The 24,936-nt window shown below is 42.2% G+C and overlaps 2 protein-coding genes across 8 annotated transcripts in view; both read left to right on the top strand.

The window, feature by feature from the left end:
- Positions 1–1,611, top strand: part of LOC144603670 (ubiquitin carboxyl-terminal hydrolase 15-like) — a 90,112-nt gene extending 88,501 nt beyond the window's left edge. For all 5 annotated transcript variants that reach the window (XM_078417269.1, XM_078417268.1, XM_078417267.1 and 2 more), the window contains one exon: positions 441–1,611. In XM_078417269.1, coding sequence (XP_078273395.1) covers positions 441–620 — 180 coding nt within the window. In that variant the 3' untranslated portion in view covers positions 621–1,611. The remainder of the gene's footprint in view (positions 1–440) is intronic.
- A 9,309-nt stretch (positions 1,612–10,920) lies between these two features.
- mon2 (MON2 homolog, regulator of endosome-to-Golgi trafficking) overlaps positions 10,921–24,936 on the top strand; it is a 103,012-nt gene continuing 88,996 nt past the window's right edge. For 2 of the 3 annotated variants that reach the window (XM_078417264.1, XM_078417263.1), the window contains exon 1: positions 10,921–11,130. In XM_078417264.1, coding sequence (XP_078273390.1) covers positions 11,023–11,130 — 108 coding nt within the window. In that variant the 5' untranslated portion in view covers positions 10,921–11,022. Of the gene's footprint in view, positions 11,131–13,550; positions 13,614–24,936 lie in introns of those variants that run through there. The other variant, XM_078417265.1, reaches the window with a different exon arrangement.

Genomic DNA, 24,936 nt, shown 5'->3' with positions numbered 1-24,936 from the left:
GATGGAATGTAGGTGGAAGGGGAAAAACAAGGAACTGCAGGTGCTGGTTTGCCAAGGATAGACAAAATGCTGGAGTCACTCAGCGACTCGGGCAGCATCCCTGGAGAACATAGATAGGTGATGTTTCGGGTTGGGACACTTCAATCTGAAGAAGGGTCCAGACCTGAAATATCATGTATCCATGTTCTCCAGAGACGCTACCTGACCAGCTGAGTTGCTCCAGCACTCTTTCCTCAGAGGAAGGGGCGGAGGAGGAGAAAAATAGATGTGAGTCCCAGTGGGACACAGGGGAGGAGGGGGGGGATGGTTATGTAGTTACATAAAATTGGAGAGTGTAATGTTCACACCGTTAGCACTGGTGCTTGTGGACAGCCATGAAGTTGTGGTCACTGATTTGGTGTGAATAGACAGCCTATTAATAAATCACCCTCTTTCAACAGTCCAAAGCGGCTTACGTACTCTTCTACCAGAGACAAGACACAGTCAGTGGCATGGGCTATTTTGCACATGATCACAGTGCCAAGGAGGAAACTTCTGCTGCTTTAGGTGCTGCTCGGGACAGTGATGAGGACTGCAATGAGAATGATGTAGAGAATGAAAACTGCATGCACACAAACTGAGCTGCACAATGCCATGTGAAAACTCTCCAATGCAGACTCCTGCACAGACACTGAAAAGCTGGAAGCAAACCACAAACTAGGAGTGTGAGATCATCTGGAAAGGAGGTGCTGCATCAGTTTGAGCGAGAAGCCAATTTGGACTTTGTGTCAAAATAGACTTAAGTGAATTACTTGAAGCTGAAATGTGTTAGAAATGCGATTAGATGCTAACTGCAATATATGATCCATGAAATCTATTTGTCTTACTGATGTATACAGGTTCTTTACACTCAATATACAGTATGCAGAAATATTTAAGTGATTCCCATCTTCACTCCTCCTCTATAGTTTTTGACAATATACTGGCTAATGTTTTCCCCCCCCAAAATTGCCATTTTTAAAAAAAGTTTTGTGTCTGTGAGCTAAAGTGTGCAATGTATGTGCCCTGCTTCAGCGACAGAGAATGTAAGCACTTAAACTGAAAGGACGGCTGCTTCACTCATTCTGTGACAAGGTTTGCTGTCTGACGTGGGTTAAACAATCATCGCAAAGGGCCATTGAGATTAAGCACGAGTGACAGAGCTGCCACTTGAAAATGGTGTGCAGTGACTTCAAACTTCCCATTAAGCAGTTAGCTTCCATTACGAGCCGCTGATCCGGACTGAGCTTTCGAAACACGCGCTGCCTGTGGATGTTTCTGAACTCTACTTTAACCCTTTGAGGACTGCACTGGCATTTCTGCACCGAACCACGAAATCACGACTGCATTCGTTCAAAGTATCAACCGCGGTCCCACTAAATTTCTCGAGCTCAACTCTCTCTCCGAATAGCTGTGAGGTGCAGCGTTAGAAAATCGTTTTTGCAGGTGTTCTGTGACAGAAAACTTTTATTTTAAACTGCAAAGAACTTGCAGTACTCAGGGTTAAAAATAGGATGTCACAACAATGAAATTGATGTGCTGGATGGTTTTTCATTTGTTCAGCAAACTGAAAGTTTGCACACTTGTACAACCGGTGGGGGGGAGGGAGGGGCAAGGGGCTAATCAAACTATCTTTGTGTCGAAGATGGTGTATTAAAACTACACAACTTTAATAATAGAGGTATAAATTATATAAAATTTGATAGAATGTGAGCAAGTGGATTGATTTTATTTTAATTCCTGTTCGGAATTCACCATAGCCTTACTGCATATCTGCATATTAAATTATGTACTTGCATGTTGCAGTTACCAAGTTTGTGTGTGAGTGTGTGTATATATTACAAGGTACATTGCATTTAATTTACGGGGGGCTGTATTCAAGGGGCCAGGATGCCAACAGCTAGAGTGAGGATTTTCAAATTTTTTTGTGAATTGCTGCTTTTCATTTAACGTAATTCAAATGATTTTTTTTTCTTGGTTTGTTACTGCCAGTGGCAGATGCTATATAATGCTAAAGATTTGCTCCTCTACCCGAGTCATTTGCTATTGTGTCCTATTACCATAAACAAAATGATGGTCTTCACTTTTAAAAGGAAACAAAAACTTTAAAAAACGGATTTGAATGTTGTAGTGTATAAATAAGTTCACTCTGTGAGTGTACACTTGGTAAGTTATTATTGAAATGTTATAACTAAAAGACATAGAAACACGAAAGGGCAGGATGAGTTGAGTATGTCAAGAATGGCTTTGCTGGATATTAGTGCTGATATTTCTCTTGATGTTTTACAGTCAGTATCTTCGCCTTTTTGATTTTTTCTTTTTTTAGTAAAATAAAAGTCACAAACCTCCAGCATGTTTGAGGTAAACATTTTGACTGCACTTAGTTTCATTTAATTTTACATTTGAGACTTGCACGTTTATTTATATAAATCTACAATAAAGTTATACTGCGCCTTATTCACAACGCTCAGTACTGATGGCTCTGTAAAGAGACTGCCTAACTCAGTAGGCACTGGCACTTTGCGGGAGAGGTGGAGAGATAAACTGCACCGCTGGGTGGCCAGGTATAGTGTGGTCATGTCGAATGTTTTTCAATGAAGGTTTACAAAGTTTCAAAAATCTAGCGTTAAAACAATTTGATCAATTCATGTGTCCTCAAGGGGCAAGTTATTAATAAGAAATATTTGTGGGAACTTTGAAATAAAATTGCATAACCCTTGCATATGCAATGATTGTAATCTTTACATATCAATAAAAATAGAAACAACCTATTTAGAATGATGTGCTGGAAGATAAAGCTGTTTGATGAATAGTGCTGACGTCTTGGTAATGTGTGAGTCCTCTCTAAATGGCCTGTATGACTTATGCTGGGTTCATATGTATGCAGTGTGTGACGTCTGACTGGAGAGGAAGAAAGTTAATTTCAGTAGAAATTGCGTCATTCTCTGCCCAGGGATAAATTTTAAGACTAGAAATCGCTACCTTCCACAAGCGTATTGATAGCAAAGGTCTCAAATAGAGAGATGCACAGCGCATCTTTCAGTTGTTCTGTTGGGCAAAAGGAACAATGGAAAACTGCAATGGAGCTGAATGCTGTTCAGTCTTGACTTCAGAGTAGGGAATGTAGCTCTCCGTTGCCATGTGTGGCCCTGATGACCAGACAAGCTGTAGACGCTGAGAATGTACCACCCCCTGCTTCACCAAAAGGAAGATGTTTGCTTTCGCTCAGACCATAAGGCACAGGAGCAGAATTAGGCCATTCAGACCACCGAGTCATGGCTGATCTATTCTCAACCCCATTCTCCTGCCTTCTCCCCCCCCCCCAAACCTTTGACACTCTCCCTAATCAAGAACCTGTCAATCTCCGCTTTAAAAGTACCTCATGTCTTGGCCTCCACAGCCGTCTGTGGTAATGGATTCCACAGATTCATCACCCTCTGGCTAAAGAGATTCTTCCTCATCTTTCTCCATTCACCGACTCTCCACTGTTTGGTTTCTTACGTCAGGGCAGGACAGCAAATACAAAATCGTTCAAGCTGTGTCCATTTGCAGAAGGAAAGTAGCTTAGAATACTGGCTGCAAGAATTGATGCAGATGGATGGAACTGAATTAGCATGTGTGGGTGTGAGATTGTTGGTTCCAAACTTGGGAGTGGCCAGCAAGGTACATGGAGCCTTTCATATTCCCACCATAAATGCTAGCTAATGTATTTACAAGGAGTCGGGCTTTTCTGTTCTCTCCACTGCCAAAAACATTAATGGTAGTGGGAGTGTGTGAATGTATTTCTGTTGGCGAAACTACTGGTGTTGATCAGCTATGTAGATATGATTCCATGGTGTCTTTCTGCAGAAGAAGCACCCTATCCCAAAACATTGATGAGGACTATGCAGTGACAATTATTTTTTCTTGCAATCTTTTAGGTTTTTGTGTTCTAAGATTGGGAATAAAATCAGTTTAAAAAGTGTAAACCAGCATCTGCAGTTTCCTTCCTACACAATAAAATCGGCTGCATAGCTGAGAAGCAGGTAATCAATCCAGCCTGCTTCCCTGTGCTTTTCAATTCTTCTGTCTCACACCTTCTGTTTCCATATCTGGCTTTTGTTCCAAACATGTCTATCAAAAAAAACTTTCACCCGTGTCCACACTTTGTCCTGCCCGTCCTCTCTCCAAACTTTCTTCCTCCACACCCCCCCCCCCTCTTCCGACCACAATTAGTCTGAAGAAAAGGTCCGATCAGAAACGTTGCCTGTCCATGTCCTCTGGAGATGCTGCTTGACCTGCTGAGTTACTCCAGAACTTTATGTCCTTCTGACTGTGCTGCCATTTTGACATAAATATCCAGTTGTTCCTGCATTCTAGAATTGTGTTTCCCAAGTTGCTGTAGAATCTGCCTTCTCCGTCCTTTTCAAGCAGTGTATTCTAGACCACCAACTGCATGGTGCATCCAATAAGTCCACGTGCTTGCAAGCTCCTATCGTAATATGTCCTCGGCTGCCTGGCCTTGCAAATCATGCATCCAAAGTAGTGTATCAAGTACTCTGGATCAGAAATGTTTCAGATCTGGTGATAGACACAAAATGCTGGAGTAACTCAGCGGGACAGACAGCATCTCTGGAGAGAAGGAATGATTGACATTTTGGGTCGAAACCCTTTTTCAGACTGATGTCAGGGGAGTGGGCGGGACAGAGATAGAATGTAGTCGGAGAGAGTAAGACTGGTGGGAGAACTGGGAAGGGAGAGAGAGGGAAAGCAAGGGCTATTTGAAGTTGTGGTGTTGTGGGTCTCACACACATATAGCAATAACACATCAGTTTGTACCTCAATGATTGCAGCCAGTATAAAAATAAGTGTTTAAATCTATTTAAAATATTTGAACAAGATTTCAATTTGGGCTCTCAACTCGTTGAATCATATGTTCAAAGAAGTCATTCGGCCATACATACTAATGCCAGCTCTCTGAAAGGGCTGTCCCATTCGTACCCAATACCCTGAACAATGTTTTCTGGTATATTATTGTGGTGATTCTGAAAGCACACTAGGCAATAGAAGTGATTGCATTTTGAAAATATTTTGTTCAATGGTTTGCTACTTGGCTGTTCAGAGAAGTATAGAAACAAATACTGGAATCTTATCAGCTGGGAAAGAAAAAGCAGAAACCGTCTCACCAGCAGCTTCACTGAGGGGAGAAACAGCATTAACACCGAACCCACAAACAAAGTGCTGGAAGAACTCAGCGGGTCAGGCAGCTGAGTGGACAGGCAATGTCTTGGGATGGGGCCTCTCATGTTGTCTTGAAGAAGGGTCCCGACCCGAAATGTCATCTGTCCATTTCCTTTCACAGCTACTGCCTGCCCTGCTGAGTTCCTCAAGCAGTTTGTTTTTTTATTGCTCAAGATTCCAGCATCTATATTCTCTTGTGTCTCAATGTTAAAGTCCAAGGACCTGGGTTAATGTTACACCATGATTAGCAAATATAGAGGTGGGAAACGAAAGCAGAGGCACAAGGCTGAATGTGCAAGTTGCAGATAATTAAACATGAATAGTACAAAGCAAAGGAAGTCAGACATCTGCAAACAAAGGATGGATGTTCAGGAAGTATGGCCTGGGGTGTGGAAGCAAGGCAGCTGGAGTTAAAGGTGCAGGCCACCTTGCTGGTTATTCCAAAATGTACCAGCCTAGATTCCCCCCCCCCCCCCCATGGTACCTCTGCTGTATCATACCTTTATTGGAGAAAATGAATGCAGCGATCAAGTCTTAACATTGTTAGCAAAACAAAGTGCTGGAGGAACTCAGCGGGTCAGGCAGCATCTGTGGAGGGAATTGATGGAGGTTGTTTGGTGTTGGGACCCTTCTTCAGACCAATCCATCGAATCAAGTATCCCAACCTGCCCATTCCCACAACAGCTGCCTGACCCGCTGAGTTCCACCAGCACTTAGTGTTTACCTCAAGATTCCAGCATCTGCAGATCCCTGTGTCTCTAAATGTGTTAGAATTGGTGATGAATCTGGAAGGCAACAAAGTGCCAAATGAGGAAGCAGGTGCTGTTCCTAGAGCTTGCATAAATAGGACTTTCATGGTAGAAGCAGGAGGCTAGAGGTTGGGAAGTAACGTTGGTGCAGCTGCCTTACAGCGCCAGAGACCCGGGTTCGATCCTGACTGTGGGTGCTGTTTGCACGGAGTTTGTATGTTCTCCCTGTGATCGTGTGGGTTTTTCGCAGGTGCTCCAGTTTCCTCCCACACACCACAAAGACATACAGGTTTGTAGATTAATTGGCTTCGGTAAAAATTATGAATTGTCCCTCGTGTATAGGATCGTGCTAGTGTACGGGGATTGCTGGTCGGCGCGGACTCAGTGGGCCCAAGGGCTTGTTTCCGCACTGTATCTCTAAACTAAACTAAACTAAAAGTAAATGGAAAGTCAGGATTGTAAACATGGGCTGATCATAGTTTTTTTTCTGAATCAATCGGCTGGTCTCCATTTTGCCTCCCAGCTGTAGACAAACTTGACAGCTGCTTGAATGAAATGTAGCTTTATAAATAGCTTGAGCTTGCTGCAAATCTGTTCACGTCTTAATTAAAAATTATAGACATATATCATGATCACTTGATTAACAAATCTGTCTTGTCATTTGGCTATTGGAAAACATTCTTTCAATATGGGACTATTGGTTATCTCACTGCAAAGGTAGATGTCAATTTGCCGCATACCAGAAAATAAATCCCCCCCCTATACTCTGTTGTTGCAATTATAATTATCTCAAAGCAAATTTGCCACCTTTTTGTCCTTTTCACATTTGTTTCTTTGGTATTTTAAAATGTCTTTCTGCTCATGTAGAATGTTCTACGTATTAATGCACAGTCCAATAAATGTGAATGATTTAATTTCAGTATATACCTAGACAAATGAACTTTACCAAGAAACTCAAAGATGTCCTCAGATTCTTAATCGTTTGAGGTTCATGAGTAAATATGATAAAGCAATGTACTCAATGTAAATCAATTACATAAATAGCTGCTGTGTACCTGCGTTTACAATAAAGATGTGTTTGGATATACAAAGGATTACTGTTTTGTGAATACATCTGTAATTCCATGCTCTGGAATTTCATGTTTATATTCCTTCCACATTTCCCCTGCTTTAAAAATCCTTCGGTTTTTCCTCAAAACACATTGCTTAAGGGTTCGATCCTGATTACAGGTGCTGTCTGTATGGAGTTTTCACGTTCCCCCTGTGACTGCATGGGTTTGCTCTGGTTTCCTCCCACATTCCAAAGACATGCAGGTTTGTAGGTTAATTGGCTTCTGCTATTTGTCCCTAATGTGATAGAACTAGTGTAGGGGTGATTCCTGGTTGGAGTGGGCTCAGTTGGTCGAAGGGCCTATTTCCACGCTGTATCTCTAAAACCAAAACCTAAAACACACCACTTTGCTCAAGCTATTTGTTCCCTTTTGTACATATTAATTGTGGCTAGATATCAGTCCTGCTTATGCCTCTTGAGATCTTTGGATATTAGTCCCAAAGATTTGATGGAACTTATAGTAATAACCCACATACGAATAAAGTAATCAAACGTGAAGGTCGGCATCCTATTAAACAGTGTCCACATCTATCTCACTGTTCATAAAACATAGAAGCAGAATTAGGTCATTCAGCCCATTGCATCTGCTCCGCCATTCGATCATGGTTGATCTATTTTTCCTCTCTCAACCCCATTCTCCTGCCTTTTCCCCATAACTTTTGAAGCCTTTACTAATCAAGAACCTATAAAATCTCCACTTTAAATATACCCAATGACGTGACCTCCCCAGCAATTTGTGGCAATTAATTCTACAGATTCGCAAACCCTCTGGCTAAAGAAATTCCTCCTCATCTCTATTCTAGTCAAGTCAAGTCAATTTTATTTGTATAGCACATTTAAAAACAACCCACGTTGACCAAAGTGCTGTACATTTGATTAGGTTCCAATAGAAAAAAAATGAAAACATACAGTAGCACGCAAACAGTTCACAGCGCCTCCTCAATGAGCCTCAAACGCTAGGGAGTAGAAATATGTTTTGAGCCTGGACTTAAAGGAGTCGATGGAGGGGGCAGTTCTGATGGGGAGAGGGATGCTGTTCCACAATCTAGGAGCTGCAACCGCAAAAGCGCGGTCACCCCTGAGTTTAAGCCTAGACCGCGGGATAGTGAATAGCCCCAAGTTGGCCGATCTGAGGGACCTGGAGTTAGAGAGGGGGGTTAGAAGATTTTTGATGTAGGGGGGGGAGTGTCCATTTAGGGCTTTATATGTGAATAGGAGGAGCTTGAAGTTGATTCTGTACCGTACAGGGAGCCAGTGGAGAGAGGCCAGAATCGGGATGATGTGGTCCCTTTTACGGGTACCCGTCAGGAGTCTCGCTGCGGCGTTTTGGACCAGTTGCAGGCGGGACAGGGAAGATTGGCTGATCCCAGTGTATAGGGAGTTGCAGTAGTCTAGGCGGGAGGAAATGAAAGCGTGAATTATTTTTTCTGTGTCGTCGAATTGGAGGAAAGGTTTGATTTTAGCTATGGTTCGAAGTTGGAAGAAGCTGGCTTTTACCACAGCGTTGACTTGCTTATCAAATTTTAATGCAGAGTCAAATATCATGCCGAGGTTTTTGACATGCGGTTTGACTAGACAGGATAGGCTTCCAAGACTGCCTGTTATCAATTTGATGGAGTCGGGGGGGCCGAATAGGATGACCTCAGACTTGCTCTCATTTAATTGGAGGAAGTTCTGTGCCATCCAACATTTTATGTCCTCAAGGCAGTGTGAGAGGCTGTTTAAATTTGACTGGTTGTTGGGTTTCAGGGGGAGGTAAAGCTGAGTGTCATCGGCATAGCAGTGGAAAGAAATGCCGTGCCTTTGAATGATTTGGCCAAGGGGGAGCATGTATAGAGAGAAGAGAATGGGGCCTAGGATGGAGCCTTGTGGAACTCCGCAGGAGAGGCTAGCTGGAGCAGAGGAATAACTGCCTATGTTGATGGCGAAACTCCTATCTTTGAGGTACGAAGCGAACCAGCTCAGGGCAGTGCCATCAATGCCAACCGCGTACCGGAGACGGTCAATAAGGATGGTGTGGTCCACTGTATCGAACGCTGCGCTGAGGTCGAGAAGGAGCAGGATTGCACAGTCGCCGGTGTCGATGGCGAGAAGCAGGTCGTTGCAGGAAGTAGATCCAGCGGCACGGTGGCGCAGCGGTAAAGTTGCTGCCTTACAGCGAATGCAGCGCCGGAGACTCGGGTTCGATCCTGAGTACGGGCGCCGTCTGTACGGAGTTTGTACGTTCTCCCACAAACTTTGGGAGTTTGTACGTTCTCCCAAACCCGGAGATCTGGGTTTTCTCCGAGATCTTCGGTTTCCTCCCACACTCCAAAGGACGTGCAGGTATGTAGGTTAATTGGCTTGGCAAATGTAAAAATTGTCCCTAGTGTGTGTAGGATAGTGTTAATGTGCGGGGATCGCTGGGCGGCGCGGACTCGGTGGGCCAAAGGGCCTGTTTCCGCGCTGTATCTCTAAATCTAAAAAATATATATCCTTTTATTCAGAGGCTGCGCCCTGTGGTCCTGGACTCTCCCACTACTGGAAACATCTTCTCCACATCCACTCTATCTAGGCCTTTCATTATTCGGTAGGCTTCAATGAAACTCCCCCCTCATTGATTGGTTGATTGATACTTTATTGTCACATGTACTTGGTGTAGCTAAATTATTTGTTTTGCATACAATACATAAGTATGTAGAGTCGTCATGTATTGTGAACCGACAAAGTTACAAAAAGTATTCAATATAGTGCCAATGGCCCCCCTTCCTTCTTGCGCCCCCACCCCCCCCGGGAACAGGCCCTTTGGCCCACAATGTCTGTGCTGCCCATATGCAAATTTAAATGAAACCTGCTACCCTTCCATCTCTTGTATGTTCAAAAGGCTGGAATAACACAGCGGGTCCGACAGCATGTCTGGAGAAAAGGAATAGGTTCTGTTCTGGTTGATTACTGTGCAAACACCTCATAAGTGGCTATCTCGTGCAGGTTGGAGTGAGTAGAGTAGTGATTAAATTTTGAAGTGGGCCTTTTTGACCAAGTTGAGGAGATCTAGTTGCTCAATCCCCTTTTTAAATGACTTAACATCGGGAGCGGCACGTGTGTTGGGTGGTAACATATTCCATTCCCTTTTCGTCCTTGGGTAAAGGGAATATTGGTAGTAAAGGTTATAGAAATTTAGCGAGTTGATGATGTAGGGACCGGTATTTTGTCTTCTTGTTTCATGGCAGTTGGTGCTCTGGGATGACGGAAGATTTGATGGCGTGATTTTGTGAATCTCCTTTTAAATTGCAATAAGTCTTAGCCCGATTCTGCAGAGCTCTAGGGAATCCCATCTGAGAGAAGTCAGCATATTATTCACGCTCGTTTCAAGGTGATGTTTCAAGTCGTTTTCAAGAGGTTTGCCCCCTGTGGCCGGCCAGGGACTCTGGAACTCCGGCCCGGCCCAAACCGGCAGATCCAATGCCATAGGCGATTTTGCGGGCCGGTATAGAGGCTTGTTGGCGGACCGTTCCGGTACTGTTGGACTCCTCTCGCAGGCAGTGACCTCTGTAGGTTTGGCAAAGCGGATAATCCGGAAAGGCTCTGGAACTGGTGATGCCGGAAAATCGGTGGTGCATTTCACCAAGACTGCGTGCTCCAACCCGAAAGGCCGGTAGGGGGCGGGTGGCTGCAGGGCGACCTCCGCGGCGAGAGGGGGCGCTGCCGGGAGCTCCGAGCTCGGCGAGGCGCCGCAGAGTCGCCGCCCGCCGCCAACACGTCGTGTCACGTGGGGCCGTGGAGGGGGCGGGAAGGACGTCACATCCCCTCAGGCAGTGTTTACGGAAGCGCGGGTGACGTGTCTGCGGCGCGGGGGGTTGTGGGAGTGAGGGCGGAGGCCTGTGTCTTGCCCGGGAGCCGAGCGCCGCGCTCTGGGGGAGAGTGCCGGGCACATACACGGCCACCATGGCCACCTCCTCACCCGAGGCCGTGAAGAAGCTGCTGGACAACATGCAGAGCGACCTGAGGAGCCTGTCGCAGGAGTGCAGGAAGAAATTCCCCCCTGTCAAGGAGGTGAGGAGGCCGCGGCCACGGGTGCTTCAGGGGGCAGTGGCTCCGAGCCTCTGGCTCCGTGGCTGAGGAGCAGCAGATTGGAAGGGACGTCTTTGCACTGACTGGAGAGAAGGGGAAGGAGGGAAGGCAGAAGAAGCGGGGTAGAGGAAGGCGTGGTGGAGGGAGAGGGAGGGAGGAGTGGAGAGGGGGGACGAGAGAGAGGGGAAGTGGAGGCAGAGGGTTGAGGAGAGGGAGGGAGAAGGGAATGTGGGCAATCTGATTCAGAAAGAGGGAGAGGTCCTGTCACCACTTTGCCAACAGAGCCGACTAGTATTGTAGATCTTAAACACACGTCTGCAAATGCTTGGAACTGGAGCAACAAACAAACTGATGTGGGAACTCATCGGGTTGAGCAACATTGGTGGCGGCGACAAGAGTATTGACATTTCGGGATAAATTGTAAACCTTCCATGGTTTGGCATGAAAAAGGGGTGGGGTCTCTATTGTATCCACACGCTGGAAGATAGATCTAAGATATTTTTTTATGTCCCTTGAATGGATCTAGATCCAATCTGCTTCCTCCAGCAGTTTTTTGTTGCATATTCAGTTTCTTAATCTCTAGATCAAAGACACATGACAGTTTCTGCATGACACTTGAAGTTTCATTGTAGCCCCAGACTGAAGTAATTCCCCACATCTCAATGAAGTTCTTGCTGCCTTTATTCCAAGCTTGTGTGAAAGCAGTATAAAGTTTAAACAATTGTACCACCACTGAAAATCACTGCTTTCAGTGTTTGTGAATGTGTTTGAGCAATCTGCACTTTCTCAAATGCATTACAATCTACATTTCCAGGAGGTTGTACATGATTCAAGTTGCTTATTCAGTTTCCCTCTCTAGCCATCTAGCTGTTGCAGCCAGCCAATAATATGCCAATTGCTTGATTCTGAAGTTGTTCAGAGACTGAAATGACATTTGATATGAATAGAATAATTTATTATCTTGAAGACATTTCATTGACACAAATACAGACACTTTATTTGATAAGTTGTGCTGTATTCTTGAGGGGGGGAGAATTACATGGCTGAAGTTTCACTTTATTAATATTCAGTACTAGAGTAATTGATATTAGCACATTGCAAGCTGCAGAACAGAATTTTTTTTTTTTCATTATTAGTAACTATGTGACTTCATAAAATGTCTGCAAATCTAAAGAACTCCCCAATACATGGGATTTATGCAAGGCAATTTGTACAGGACAATGGGGTTGAGAGGGAAAGATAGATCCGTCATGATTGAATGGCAGAATAGACTCGATGGTCCGAATGTCCTAATTCTGTTCCTATGACATGTCCGATATAAGGCAATTAAGCAGTGATGTTTTCATTGTTCCGGTTGGAATGATGACAGTATTGTTGGTAAAATAGGCACCCAAAGAATTACAAATGCTGGAGTAACTTGGCAGGTCGGGCAAAATCTCTGTAGGACATTCCCTTTAGAGAAGTGTCCCAACCTAAAACAATGCATATCATTGTCCTCCTGAGGCACTGCCGAACCCACTGAGTTTCCCCAGCACTTTGTATTTCACACAGTGTTGTCAATGTTTCATTTGAATGTGCTGCTGTGAAGGTAGATTGTTCTTCCAAAGATTGATAAGATCTATCTTTCCTGCAGCAACTAGTGATTCAAGTGGAGACGCTATAAATAAGATGTAAATGCGCGACTGACTCCATCTCTGAAGTAGTCTGGTTTATACGATAAGACTGTCAAGTTTTCATTGACAATTTTTGAATCATGAAATAACAATCAAAAGTAAGAAATCAATGACTGAAATGTTGACACTTTGCATTGTGATTTTCCTGTTCTCGCAGTGCTTGTTTTAAGCTGGTATTTTGCTTTGAGCTGTGACTAGAAGTCATGAAACAGGCTATAAAAATGTTGTGCTTTTTTTTTAACTTCAATAGTCAATAGTCAATTTATTTGTCACATACACATAAATGTGCAGTGAAATGCTTGTTCACTTATTGAGACGTGCAACATTTGCAATACTAGTGGCTTTTGCCTATCCTTAGTAAGTGGCTTGTATAGTCAGAGGACATCAGGGAGTCAGCTACACTGTGGGTCTCGGGTCACAGACTCACGATCGAGTTAAGAAGGCAGATTTTCTTTCCCAAACGTGTAAAAACTGAAAGTATGGAAATTACTCGACAAGTCAGGCAGCATTATCATTCTGAAACAATTACTCTTTTTCTCTCCCTAGATGTCGCCGAGTTGCTGAATATTTACTGAACTTTCTGTCTTTAATTCTGATTTCCAATGTTTACAGTATTGTCAGTAAAATGGAGACATTAGGAACTGCAGATGCTGGAGTAACTTGGCGGGGCAGGCAGAATATCTGGAGGACATGGATAAGTGACGTTTACCAAAGGGTCCCAACCCGAAACGCCGCCTAGCCCTCTGAGGTGTTGCCTGACCCACTGAGTTATTCAATTTTCTTAATATAAATGTAAGTTCTGACGTTAGTGATTCCTCTCACTGTGAAAGATCGTGACCATTGTGTTATTGTTGGGGCTTTCCTGAGAAAGGTTACATTTTTCACCTCTGGTTGTATTTATCCAAAGATAGAGAGGTCTCTGGTTTAAATCCTGCTGTAGACTCTAGTACGGCCTTGAGCATTCTATTTCAACTCAGAACAGGTAACGTTAAGAAGGAAATATGTACTTGTATGTTCCAGAATTGCAGACTCTATTGTGACTTGTCAAAATGTGAATTTGTATAAAACATTTTGTATTACTTTGATCTTGCTTCTCATGGGGCTGTTGAAAAGTAGTTAAAATGCATTTAGATATTTTTAAGATTTATGACGTGTTATTATAAAGAATATAGAATAAGTTTTAATAGTTGTCCTGTAGCCATTATCACAAACATTATCTTTCGAAATCTAAACAGATCATACTATGAAAAGTTTGGCTGCTGTTTTCTGCATTACTAACTTTCAACAAGTACTACTTTAGCTGGTAAATGTGACCTAGTTTGAAAGGCTTGACGTAAGTGAAAGATTACCCATTAATTGAAAATGTATAATTTTTTTATCAATTGAAAAGAAAGAGCCCTGTTAACTCATTTTGCTCTTTACCAAAACAACTCGCTACTTCTACTCCTGCCCTTTCACCGTAACCTTGCAAATGTTTTCTTACTGTATATTCAACTCCCTCTTAAAGGCAATACTGGAACCTACCTCTTTCACATCTGCATACAATGCATTCCAGATTTCAGTCGCATGTTGCGTAAAATAATTATTCCTCATGTCCCTACTAATTCCTTTATTTCATTGCTATAATCTCTAGTCCTCAACCTTCCAGCAGAGAAAATTGTCTTCTCCATCCAGACTCTCATCATTTTATGCTCTTCAGTCAGATCTCCCCTTTATCCCATACAAAGCAGTTCAAGCCTCTCCAATTCACGTAGCTGTAGTTCCTTGTCAAAGGCACCGTTCTCGTAATCTCCTGTGGACATAGTCCAGAGCCTTTGTATCCTCTCTTTGGCAAGGTGGCGAGAATTGAGTGGCATGTTTTATACTTGAAGCCTCTTGACATATCCCAGAATCGTGAATGTCCAATTAAATGATTTTTCAACCTGCCTTACCAGTTTCAGTGACTCGTGCACCCTAAACCCCAGGTCCCTCTACTTTTCAAGAACTATTCCTGTTTTTTTTTTACATTATCTCAATTTTTCCTACCAAAATATATCCACTCGCAGTTCTCGACATTTAACTTTATTTACCACCTGCCTGACCTTAACATCGTATGCTGTAATTAGGAGCTGATGGTGAGGATTATCTTCAGTTCCTACATAACGCAGTAGTGCTTCTAGTCCCAGTCCCCAATTGTTTGTACTCGACTATTTTCAGGAAGGGCATGTTAACTGAACCCAAGACTGCATATTACTGAATAAGTTTGTTGAAATAGCTGTCGGATCTGAGAGGGTATTATCTTCCAGTTAAAGATCGAGGAAAATCCTTCCATCAAGCTTCAAAGTTGCTTGGCCATCTGTGGCTTCAAAGGGCAAGTGGAGTTCACTACCAATTTATTATTAAAGAAGTTAAACCTATTTCTGCTTTATATCCGTTGATCAAGATTTAAAAAGGTCCAATATTCTTCTGAGAATGTAGAAACCAGGAACTGCAGATGCTGGTTTATACCACAGATAGACACAAGATGCTGGATAACTAAGTGGGTCAGACAGCATCTCTGGAGAAAAAGGATGGGTGACGTTTCAGGAGGGGACGCTTCAGACTGAAGAAGGGTCTCGACCCGAAAAGTTACCTATCCTTTTTCTCCAGAGATGCTGCCTGACCCACTGAGTTACTCCAGCACTTTGTGTCTATCGTCAACATTCTTCTGAACCCCTTTTGAGATGGAGAAAATATCTTTAATGCCAGCTAACCTGCTTTTGAAATGTAATTTTTACATAGGCAGGGAGCCAGAACCTTTGAACCCTATGCAAACAACAGCTGAGCTAGATGTCTGCTTGGAGTCCCTTGGTGCCCAGTGAAAATGCATTGGTTTCTGTTTACATACTATAGATCTAATTTCTCTCTTGAGTAAGTCCCAATTTAACATGCCCTTCTTTCTCCAGAGGTATTTAAACTCCCAAATCCTAACTCTTTTGTTTTCAGCAATAAGGCAAACAGCTACGCTGCTTTGACTCCAGGAAGCTTGAGAAAGTAAGTGGAGTTGTCTCGCACAATTTCAGTGGCCATATGTATACCCACGGCATGGGTGAAGCAGAGTTCATAGTTGGTGGAATTACGGAAAGTTCATACAAAACTTGCAATTTACCAGGCAGCAATGATCCCTGTCATATATACTTGAGATCTGGCCTACTCATAGAAGACAGTGAAGTGACACCACTGCAAAATTCTCTCAAACCACTTGAAGGAGAATTGAACCAAGGTCTGTGTTATCTCATAACATCTCGAGCACTGAGGTTCATTCCATTGGACTGACTTGGGTTCAATCCTGACTCTGAGTGCTGTCTGCACGGACTTTGCATGTTTTCTCTGTGACCACATGGGGCCTAGTTTCCACCCACATGCCCGAGACACGGGTTCAATCCTGACTCTGAGTGCTGTCTGCACGGACTTTGCATGTTTTCTCTGTGACCACATGGGGCCTCGTTTCCACCCACATTCCAAAGATGTATAGCTTTGTAGGTTTAATGGCTTCTCTAAATCATCCCTAGAGCATGGGGTGGTACTAGTGCATGGGGTGATTGCTGGTTGGTGCAGACGCAATGGGCCGAAGGACCTGTTTCCACACTGTATCTCTGAAGTCTAAGGATAACATAGGGGTGGGTTGTAGTTTCTTTCAATTGACACTGAAACTTCATAAATAAATTCCTGGAGTTTAAGGAGTCAAAGGAGACTTTTCTGATTATGGTTACTTACTTTATTTTTAAGCCCTTGTGAGGAAAAGGTGAGAATGACTCTTTGGAGCTCAATGTTTAAACATTGATCCCAGAATTGATTGAAATATACAGCTTGGTAACAGGCCCTTTGGCCCACCAAGTCTATGCTGACCATCGATCACCTGTTCACACTAGTTTGATGTTATCCCACTTTTACATCCACTCCCTCCGCTGTTGGAACAATTTGCAAATGCAGATTAACGTACAACCTGCACGTCTTTGAGATGTGGGCAGAAACCGGAGCACCCTGAGGAAACCTACGTGGTCACAGGGAGAATGAGCAAACTCCACACAGACAGCACCCAACATCAGGATGGAACCCAGTTCTCTGGCACTGTGAGGTTGCGGCTCCACCAGCTGCACTACTGTACGGCCCTATGATGTTTGGCGCAAAACACAGTGTTGGAGTAACTCCAGTAACAGTGCTGTGGAAGGAATGGAGAGGCAATGGGCTTGGACCCTTCAGATTGATGGCAGTGGTGGGCTAGAAAGCTGGAAAAAGAGCCTGGCAAGTGATAGTTGGATGCAGGTGAGGGTGGTTCGATTGGCAGATGATTGGTGTGTGACTAATATATACCCAGGAAGACACAGGCTCTGTCTGTGTCTGTCCCCGCTGAGTTATTCCAGCTTTTTGTGTCTGTCTAGGAGCTCTTTAAAACATTTTGTATGTTTCAATGAGATCATCTCTCATTCTTCCAGACTCAGTACAGGCATTGTGTGCTTAATTTCTCCTCGTATGACAATTTCTCAGTCTCAGGAATCAATCTGATAGGTTAAGGAGACTGAATCTGTGTACAATATTCCAGATCTAATCTCACCACACCCTCGTAATAGGATGGAGGTTTCTTAAATTCAAATCATCTTGTCATAAAAGCCAGCATACCTCTCGCCTTCCTATTGTTTTTAGTAATTGTATGGTAATTTTCAGTGATTGATATTCATGAACACCTCGACATCTTTCACACCTCCACAGCAACATCTTTCACTCTCCCATTTTTCAAAAAGGACTGCCTTTCTATTTTTTATCAACATAACCTAATTTTTCCCTCATTATTTTCCATCTGCCATGTCCTTATCTATTCACCTAACTGCTCCTTAACCATCTGAGATGCCTCTGCATCCTCCTTGCAGCCAAGACTATCAGATATCATTGTCTCATCAACGAAGTTGCATATTTTATATTGATCCCCTCGTTCAACATCTCCATGGAATTGTTTTCACGATTGGGCATCATGTCGTACTAATATGAGACAGTGAGGAAACTGGCCCTTTAGCCCACCTAGACCACGCTGACCATCGATCACCCATTCACACTAGTTCTATGTGATCCAACTCTCATGTTCACTCACTACGCACCCAGGACAATTTATAGCAACAATTTAACCTACAAATCCACATGTCTTTGTGATGTGGGAGGAAACGAGCATCCGAAGGAAAGACACGTGGTTACAGGAAGAAGATGCAAACTCCACACAGACAGCACCCGAAGTCAGGGCCAAACTTGGGTGAGGCAGCAACTTCAGACTTCACCAATAGGAAGAAGATGCAGGAGCCTGGGAACCATTCCCTCCAGCTTCAAGCACAGCTTATCCCCATCAGCCAACAGGCTCTCGAACCAAAAAAAGACAGGTGCATATGATAATTAAACACTTGACTTTTGAGGTCGGAAGATTAATTGGCCATTGTAAATTGCCCCTTGTGGTAGAATCTGGGAGAATGGATGGGAAACATAAAAACAAGGAACTGCATATGCACTAAAGGATGTGAAGTACTGGAGTAACTCAGCAAGTCAGGCAGCACCTGTGGAGAACATGGATAGGTGACGTTTCGGGTTGGGACCCTTCTTCCAACTTTGAATCCTTGAACTTCAGACTTTTGAACCATTCTCAACCTTTCCTCAGCACTGAACTGCTATGGACTTTGCGCAATGTTGTACTCTGTTCTTGGGCTTGCAGTATTATTGCTTGGTTACCTAATATATTGATAATTTATTATTGTTTATAGTACATATATTCCTGTTGCATTAATGTACCTGTAAAGCTGCAGCGAGAAAGAATTTCATTGTTTCTTTCCTGGTGCATATAACAATTAAACACTCCTGACTCTTAATGTCTGCCATTATTCCCCATTACTTCTGCTGTCCTAGTCTGTAAGGAGCCCACATCAACCTCTGCTTATTTATTCCTTTAAATATAGAGGGTCATACAACATGGAAACGGGCCCTTCAGCACAACTCGTCCATGCAGATCAAAATGCCCCATCTAAACTGCATTTGGCTCGTATCCCTCTAAACCTTTCCCATTCGTGTACCTGTCAAAATGTATTTTACATGTTTTATTGTACCTGCCTCAACTACATCCTCTGGCAGCTCAATGTACATGCCGCCCTTGTCCCTCAGATTTCTTTTAAATCTTTCCCCTCACTTCTTAAATCTATGCCCCAATAGTTCTTTATTCCACTTCCCTGGGAAGAATATTGTATGCTTTCACCTCATCTATATTCCTCATGATTATATGCACCGTTTGTAAGGTCACCCTTCAATCTTTCACCCTCCAAGGAATAAAGTCCTCATCTGACAAAACTCTCCCTATAACTCAGGCTCTTGAGTCCCGTCAACGTTCGTGTAAATCTTTGCACTCTTTCCAGTTCAATGACATCTTTTCTATAGCACAATGACTAACCTGAAACATCGTCTGTCTCTAACCTTGACAGATGCTGCCTGACCTGCTGAGTTTCTCCAGCACTTTGATATTCGCTCAAGATTCTCGCGTCTGCAAGTTCTTACCTTTGTTTTACTACACTTTGCACCTGCCTGTCCTTTCCCTTCCGATGTTTTTCTTGCACCCAGATCTCCAATGCACGTACATACATACACGTTACTTAGTTTAAAGCTTTTTCTGCAGTCCAATTGAAGTGAAGCCTCTTCCATCAGAACAATTCCCTCTTTCTACATTTCCACTAATGTCAGTCACCCATGAACTGAACCCCATTTTTTTGTACCTTGGTTGTGAGTGATTGTGCTCAAAGTTCTGGCCTCAATTTTTGTGTTCAAGCTTGTAACATGGGACTCAACTTTCTGAATAGGGCCTCAAAAGTTTAATCCAAGTCACAGTTCAAATCAGCTATGATCCAAATAAGTGAGGTTGGAGCAAAATTGTGTAAGCCGTCTCAATTGCTGGCTCTGCTTTGACTAACTTGTGGTTGTGTACGGGTGTGAAATTAACCTATTTCTAAAAGAAAAGCTTAACTGAACCCGTAACAGCTTCCACGTTGCTAAAATTTTTGATCAATTGTTTTGGATAAAAAAGGACATCATTAAAATATTTTACAAGTTTAATCTGTGCAGTGGTTTGCACCTTAGTAATAATGATGGATGGAAGGCTGTTAATCGGGCTGAAGATTCTAATTGCAAGCTTTTAAGTTGCTTTACTGCTGGATGTGAAAGCCCACAGGCGTTGTCGAGCTGCCTCTGCACATTTGGCTTTTTTTTAAACTGAACTGCTGTTAATCATACGATGAGCTTGTTGGACCTTTATTCTTTCAATGCAGTCATTTACTGATCCCAGAACACTGGAATAAGAGCAGCTGAACTGTCAGTGTAGTTCATGCAATTTACACACAACAAAGTAAAAATGTATGCTCTTGTGATGACTGGGTGTGTTGTCCAATTTCACTGCTTACCATACATTGCTATTCACCCTGCATTAAAGAAAAAAACTAGTGCATTGAATCCAATATATCTGCCATTATGTGATGGGTATTTTATATTTCTGCAAGTGTGAGAAAATAACTGCAGATGCTGGTACAAATCGAAGGTATTTATTTCACAAAATGCTGGAGTAACTCAGCAGGTCAGGCAGCATCTCAGGAGAGAAGGAAAGGGTGATGTTTCAGGTCGAGACCCTTCTTCAGACTGATTCAGACTTGTATTTCTGCAATGTTTCACTTTTAGCAGTTTTATACTTGTACTCTGAATTAAATAATTTGGGATTTATTCAGAAACACAACATCGAAATCTCAACTATATTTTAGTTGCAAAACAAACAACTCTGTACTATGGTAGCAGTATAAATAAATGCAGGTAAATATGATAAAATAATGGGCTGAGTTATGCTCGCTGTTCCCTGGCAGTTCCAAAGGAAACCATTACATTCATGCAAATGTCAGAGATATCTAAAAACCATTAAACTCTTTGACAGACGATAGACACAAAAAGCTGGAGTAACGCAGTGGGTCAGACAGCATCTCTGGAGAAAAGGAATAGATGACATTTCGGGTCGAGACCCTTGTTCAGACTGAGAGTCGGGATAGGGAAACAAGAGATATAGACAGTGATATAGAGAGATATAGAACAAGTGAATGAAAGATATGCAAAAAAGTAATGGTGATAAAGGAAACAGGCCATTGTTAGCTGTGTGCTAGGTGAAAACGAGCTACAGGCAATGAGAATCAACAGGATGACTTTGAAGCTAGTATGACTAGGGTGGGGGAGGGAAGGAGACAGAGGGGATGCAAGGGTTACTTGAAGTTAATCAATATTCATATTTTTTCTGCTACACCATCAAACTGCCTGAGTGCTAATGTCTCTTTAGCAAATGGTAAAATGCATACATTCTGAAAGGTTTTCATTTGTCTCTTAAATAAAATTATCTTTGCCAAGTTTTATGAATTAGATTTCTTATGTTGCTGTTTTATTAAAAAGAATTCCAATGTGTGATAGGGCATGATCTAACATTCTAAATGAGATTCTGAATGAGAAATAAAAATGAAGTGCAGACTAAACAAGAGCTTCTTCTCCACTGCTATCAGACTGAACCAATCATCTCTTTCACACCCAGTTCCTGGAGGAGCTGCCAGCTACTGTATGTTTCTTTTTTTTTTTCCTAATCAGATGTGCAGCACTTTGGTCAACGTGGGTTGTTTTTAAATGTGCTGTACAAATAAAATTGACTTGACTTGACTTAACTCTATCTCATTTAAAAGACATGGATAAAAAAGTTTTGACAGATGTGGGCCAAATACAGACAGGTAAGACTACTGTAGATGGGGCGTTGGTTGGCATGTGCAAGTTTGTCCAAAGGACCTGTTTCCAAGCTGTATAACTCTGACTCTATTTCATTTGATTTATTTCATTATTGCATTTTAGTGTGGGGTTTTTTTTGTTGCAGCATTTTGGATTGCACTGATTACACCATTCTGCTGTTTTGCATTTATCATTGTATTTGGTGTTGTATTTATCATTACTCTGTTTACTCTGAGCTTCATGTGAACAATGAATTTATACGGTCATAAGTAATAGGAGTGGAATTAGGCCATTGGCCCATCAAGTCAACTCCACCATTCAATCATGGCTGATCTACCTTTCCCTCCTAACCCCATTCTCCTGCCTTCTCCCCATAACCCCTGACACCCTTGTTACCTATCCTGCGACCTGTTCATTGCATTCTAGTGAATATGATAATAAACGGATCTAATCTGACATTTTAACTGTCGAAGGATTCGCTGGCATATTGCAATGATTTTTCTACATGAAATTATTTTTCCATCAATGATGCATTTATTACCATTGAAACATATTGGATTTCGATTGCCGAATGTCTTTTGACGTGGATTTCCCTGGTCTTTCTGAAATTGATGGGACTGTCCCTCAATCAAATTTTAATGAATTATCAGCGCTGAATTTGGGTAGAAATTTGCTTTGTGTGGAAATGAAGCAAGGATACGCCTACCTATGAGGGAAGTGATGGGGGGATGATTAAACATCATAGTGTGGCAGGCTGTAGGAAACTTATTACCTGTCCTATGACCTGTTTTGATATTTTGCATGACCTCATTCTCCTTTGCAGCTTCCTCCAGCTGCACAGCCTTCTGAAATTTCAGCTGCCCTCCAATTCCTTCTGCGCAGCCAAAATTTTTATCATCAGTCAATATGTCGCCCTGCCTTCCACTAATGTGCCCCAAGCCTGGGGTGCCAATGTAAATGTTGCCAACTACCTAGAACTCAAATTCTCTCTATTTCATTCTTTCCTCCTTTAAATTTGTACACTTTAGCCTACCTCTGACCAAGATTCTGTACATTCTGTATTAAAAACAGATTCTGTATTAAATTTTGTTTGATTGTCCTCCTGGGAAATAGCTTGATGTTTTACTACCTTAAAAGGTGCTGATATAATTGGCAGTTGATGCTGCTCCTGATTTGCAAGCTTGGCATTATAACAGAATGGGAAAAATGTGCGTGTATATATGTATACCATCACGATAAACTTTTTAAGCAGATGCTACAAATATATTTATTATGAAAAGGTCTCCATGTTGATGAGGAATTGAGTGTGGGAATACTTAATTTGCCAATGGAATTTGCTCAAAACTGTTTCTTTGCAACTTGCCCCATCTGTCCTTCAATTTTGCAAGACTTTCCTCCAGCTATTGGGGGCGGCCATTGAGAAACACCAGCCATTGGGAGTGGCTCTGGGGAAAAATCAGGAAAATAAACACAAGCATATGTCCCACTGTTGCACAGTAGTTCAAAAATGGACTGTACCATAATAAAAATTTCATTTACAAAACATTTTACAGTGTACTGAAGAACAAGTAGGCGCAGACAACAGTTTTCACTATTATGTTCTTTTTGCAGAAAAAAAACCCCAATTTGTTTGGTTTCTCCTCATTTTGTACCCCAAACATTGCTAGACCCAAAAACTATATATTGACATGCATCATTTGACTTTTGCTGGCTTCGGTGAATCATAGGTCTCTTCCCCTCATAACCATCTTTTACTTAATCTCCATGTGTGAATATGGTTCTGCGATCAGATATTCTAGCACCACTTCTAATCCCACACATAGCCATAAGTGACTCATTTATAACAGGGATCCCAGAAAATCATTGGCAAGAGGAAGCTTAGTGATTGAGGCACCTTTGCTAAGTCCTACAAAGCTACCAGGTAGAGCTGATATTGCTGATATTTTGGATACCTCAAATGTCAATGTAACAGTACCCAACTATGAATGTCATTCTTCATTCTTCATTCTGTGTATCAACAAAATTCATTTGCCATGTATATGTTACTAAATTGGCAACAAGGATACATTTAATCAAACATAGTGAAGGAGTCAGGATATTCTACTGTAAAGCTCATTTTATGGCCTTCAAACATATAATTTGGCCACATTTAAGATCTCGAATTGCTGTGAGAATCCAGGGGGCTGTTCAGAGAACTTTTTAAAAACAGGATGTGGACTGAAAATGCTGAAAGGATTTGAATAGTAGTATCCTTGGCTTCACCAAGGCTGGATTAATTCCCCAAAGTCTTTTGATGAATGAAACCCATTCATCAGCCTTATAAATAATGATTAAATCCAAATCCTCTCCCATCAAAAATCTCTGCACGTCAATTGTGAAACTTCAGACAAAATGGCATCTTAAGGAAAACACTGGCTCCCTAAACTGACCAAGTCATGGGCTTCCATTCAAGAGGATGAACGTGGGGTGAGAAAGTAGCAAAACTTGTATGCTGAAAGGCATGTAAAATCGCCAGCTATATTTCATGAGGTGCGATTTGATTGTAAGTCTGATCTATTGAGAGTGAGCTTAAAATAATGTAACAGACAAATAAGCAAGTTGGTTTCATATACTCAGGAGACTTGATAACAGGATTTGCAGCCTTTGGCCAAATGTGGGGGAGATTGAGTGATGGGAATAAGTTCATAATTGATGATTTCAGTAGTCATTGTTGCATCTATTGCTTAAAATGATTGTAATCTCTCAACTCCACTAAGGATAGATCATGTGTAGAAAGGAACTTAAGGTGTTGGTTTAAACCAAAGATAGACACACAGTACTGGAGTAACTCGGTGGGTCATGCAGCATCTCTGGAGAAAAAAGCATGTGTGACGTTTTGGGTTGGCATCCTTCAGGCAGAAGGGTTTGAAGAAGGGTACTGACATGAAACGTTACCCATCCTTTTTCCCCAGAGATGCTGCCTGACACGCTGAGTTATTCTACTTTGCGTCCATCGAAGGATAGATCATCACAGAGAAAGGATTCTAGTTTGTCATTATCTATTAAATAGATAGTAGTCATGGCATGGATTACACAGCATACTTTAGAACCCTGCCGGCATAATTCATGGAAGCAATTATCTAGCATACACAAATATTTGAAGTATTTGCATCATGTTGCACTAACCAAAATCCAGAATTTCGTATAACTTTTATTTTTCTAGCGTTTATGTTTGAATAAGATTACACCCATGTTTAATAATCCAGTTACTGATAGAAATTGGGGGATAATGCTTGAATTCATTTTCATTCCATAGCAGTTGCAATACATTTCAAGTACTATTGGTACATTAACAATT

The sequence above is a fragment of the Rhinoraja longicauda genome, chromosome 20 (genome assembly GCF_053455715.1).
Source record: "Rhinoraja longicauda isolate Sanriku21f chromosome 20, sRhiLon1.1, whole genome shotgun sequence".
Classification (NCBI taxonomy): domain Eukaryota; kingdom Metazoa; phylum Chordata; class Chondrichthyes; order Rajiformes; family Arhynchobatidae; genus Rhinoraja; species Rhinoraja longicauda.
Note: the sequence above shows the minus strand (reverse complement) of the source record. Positions and strands in the feature narration are given on the sequence as shown.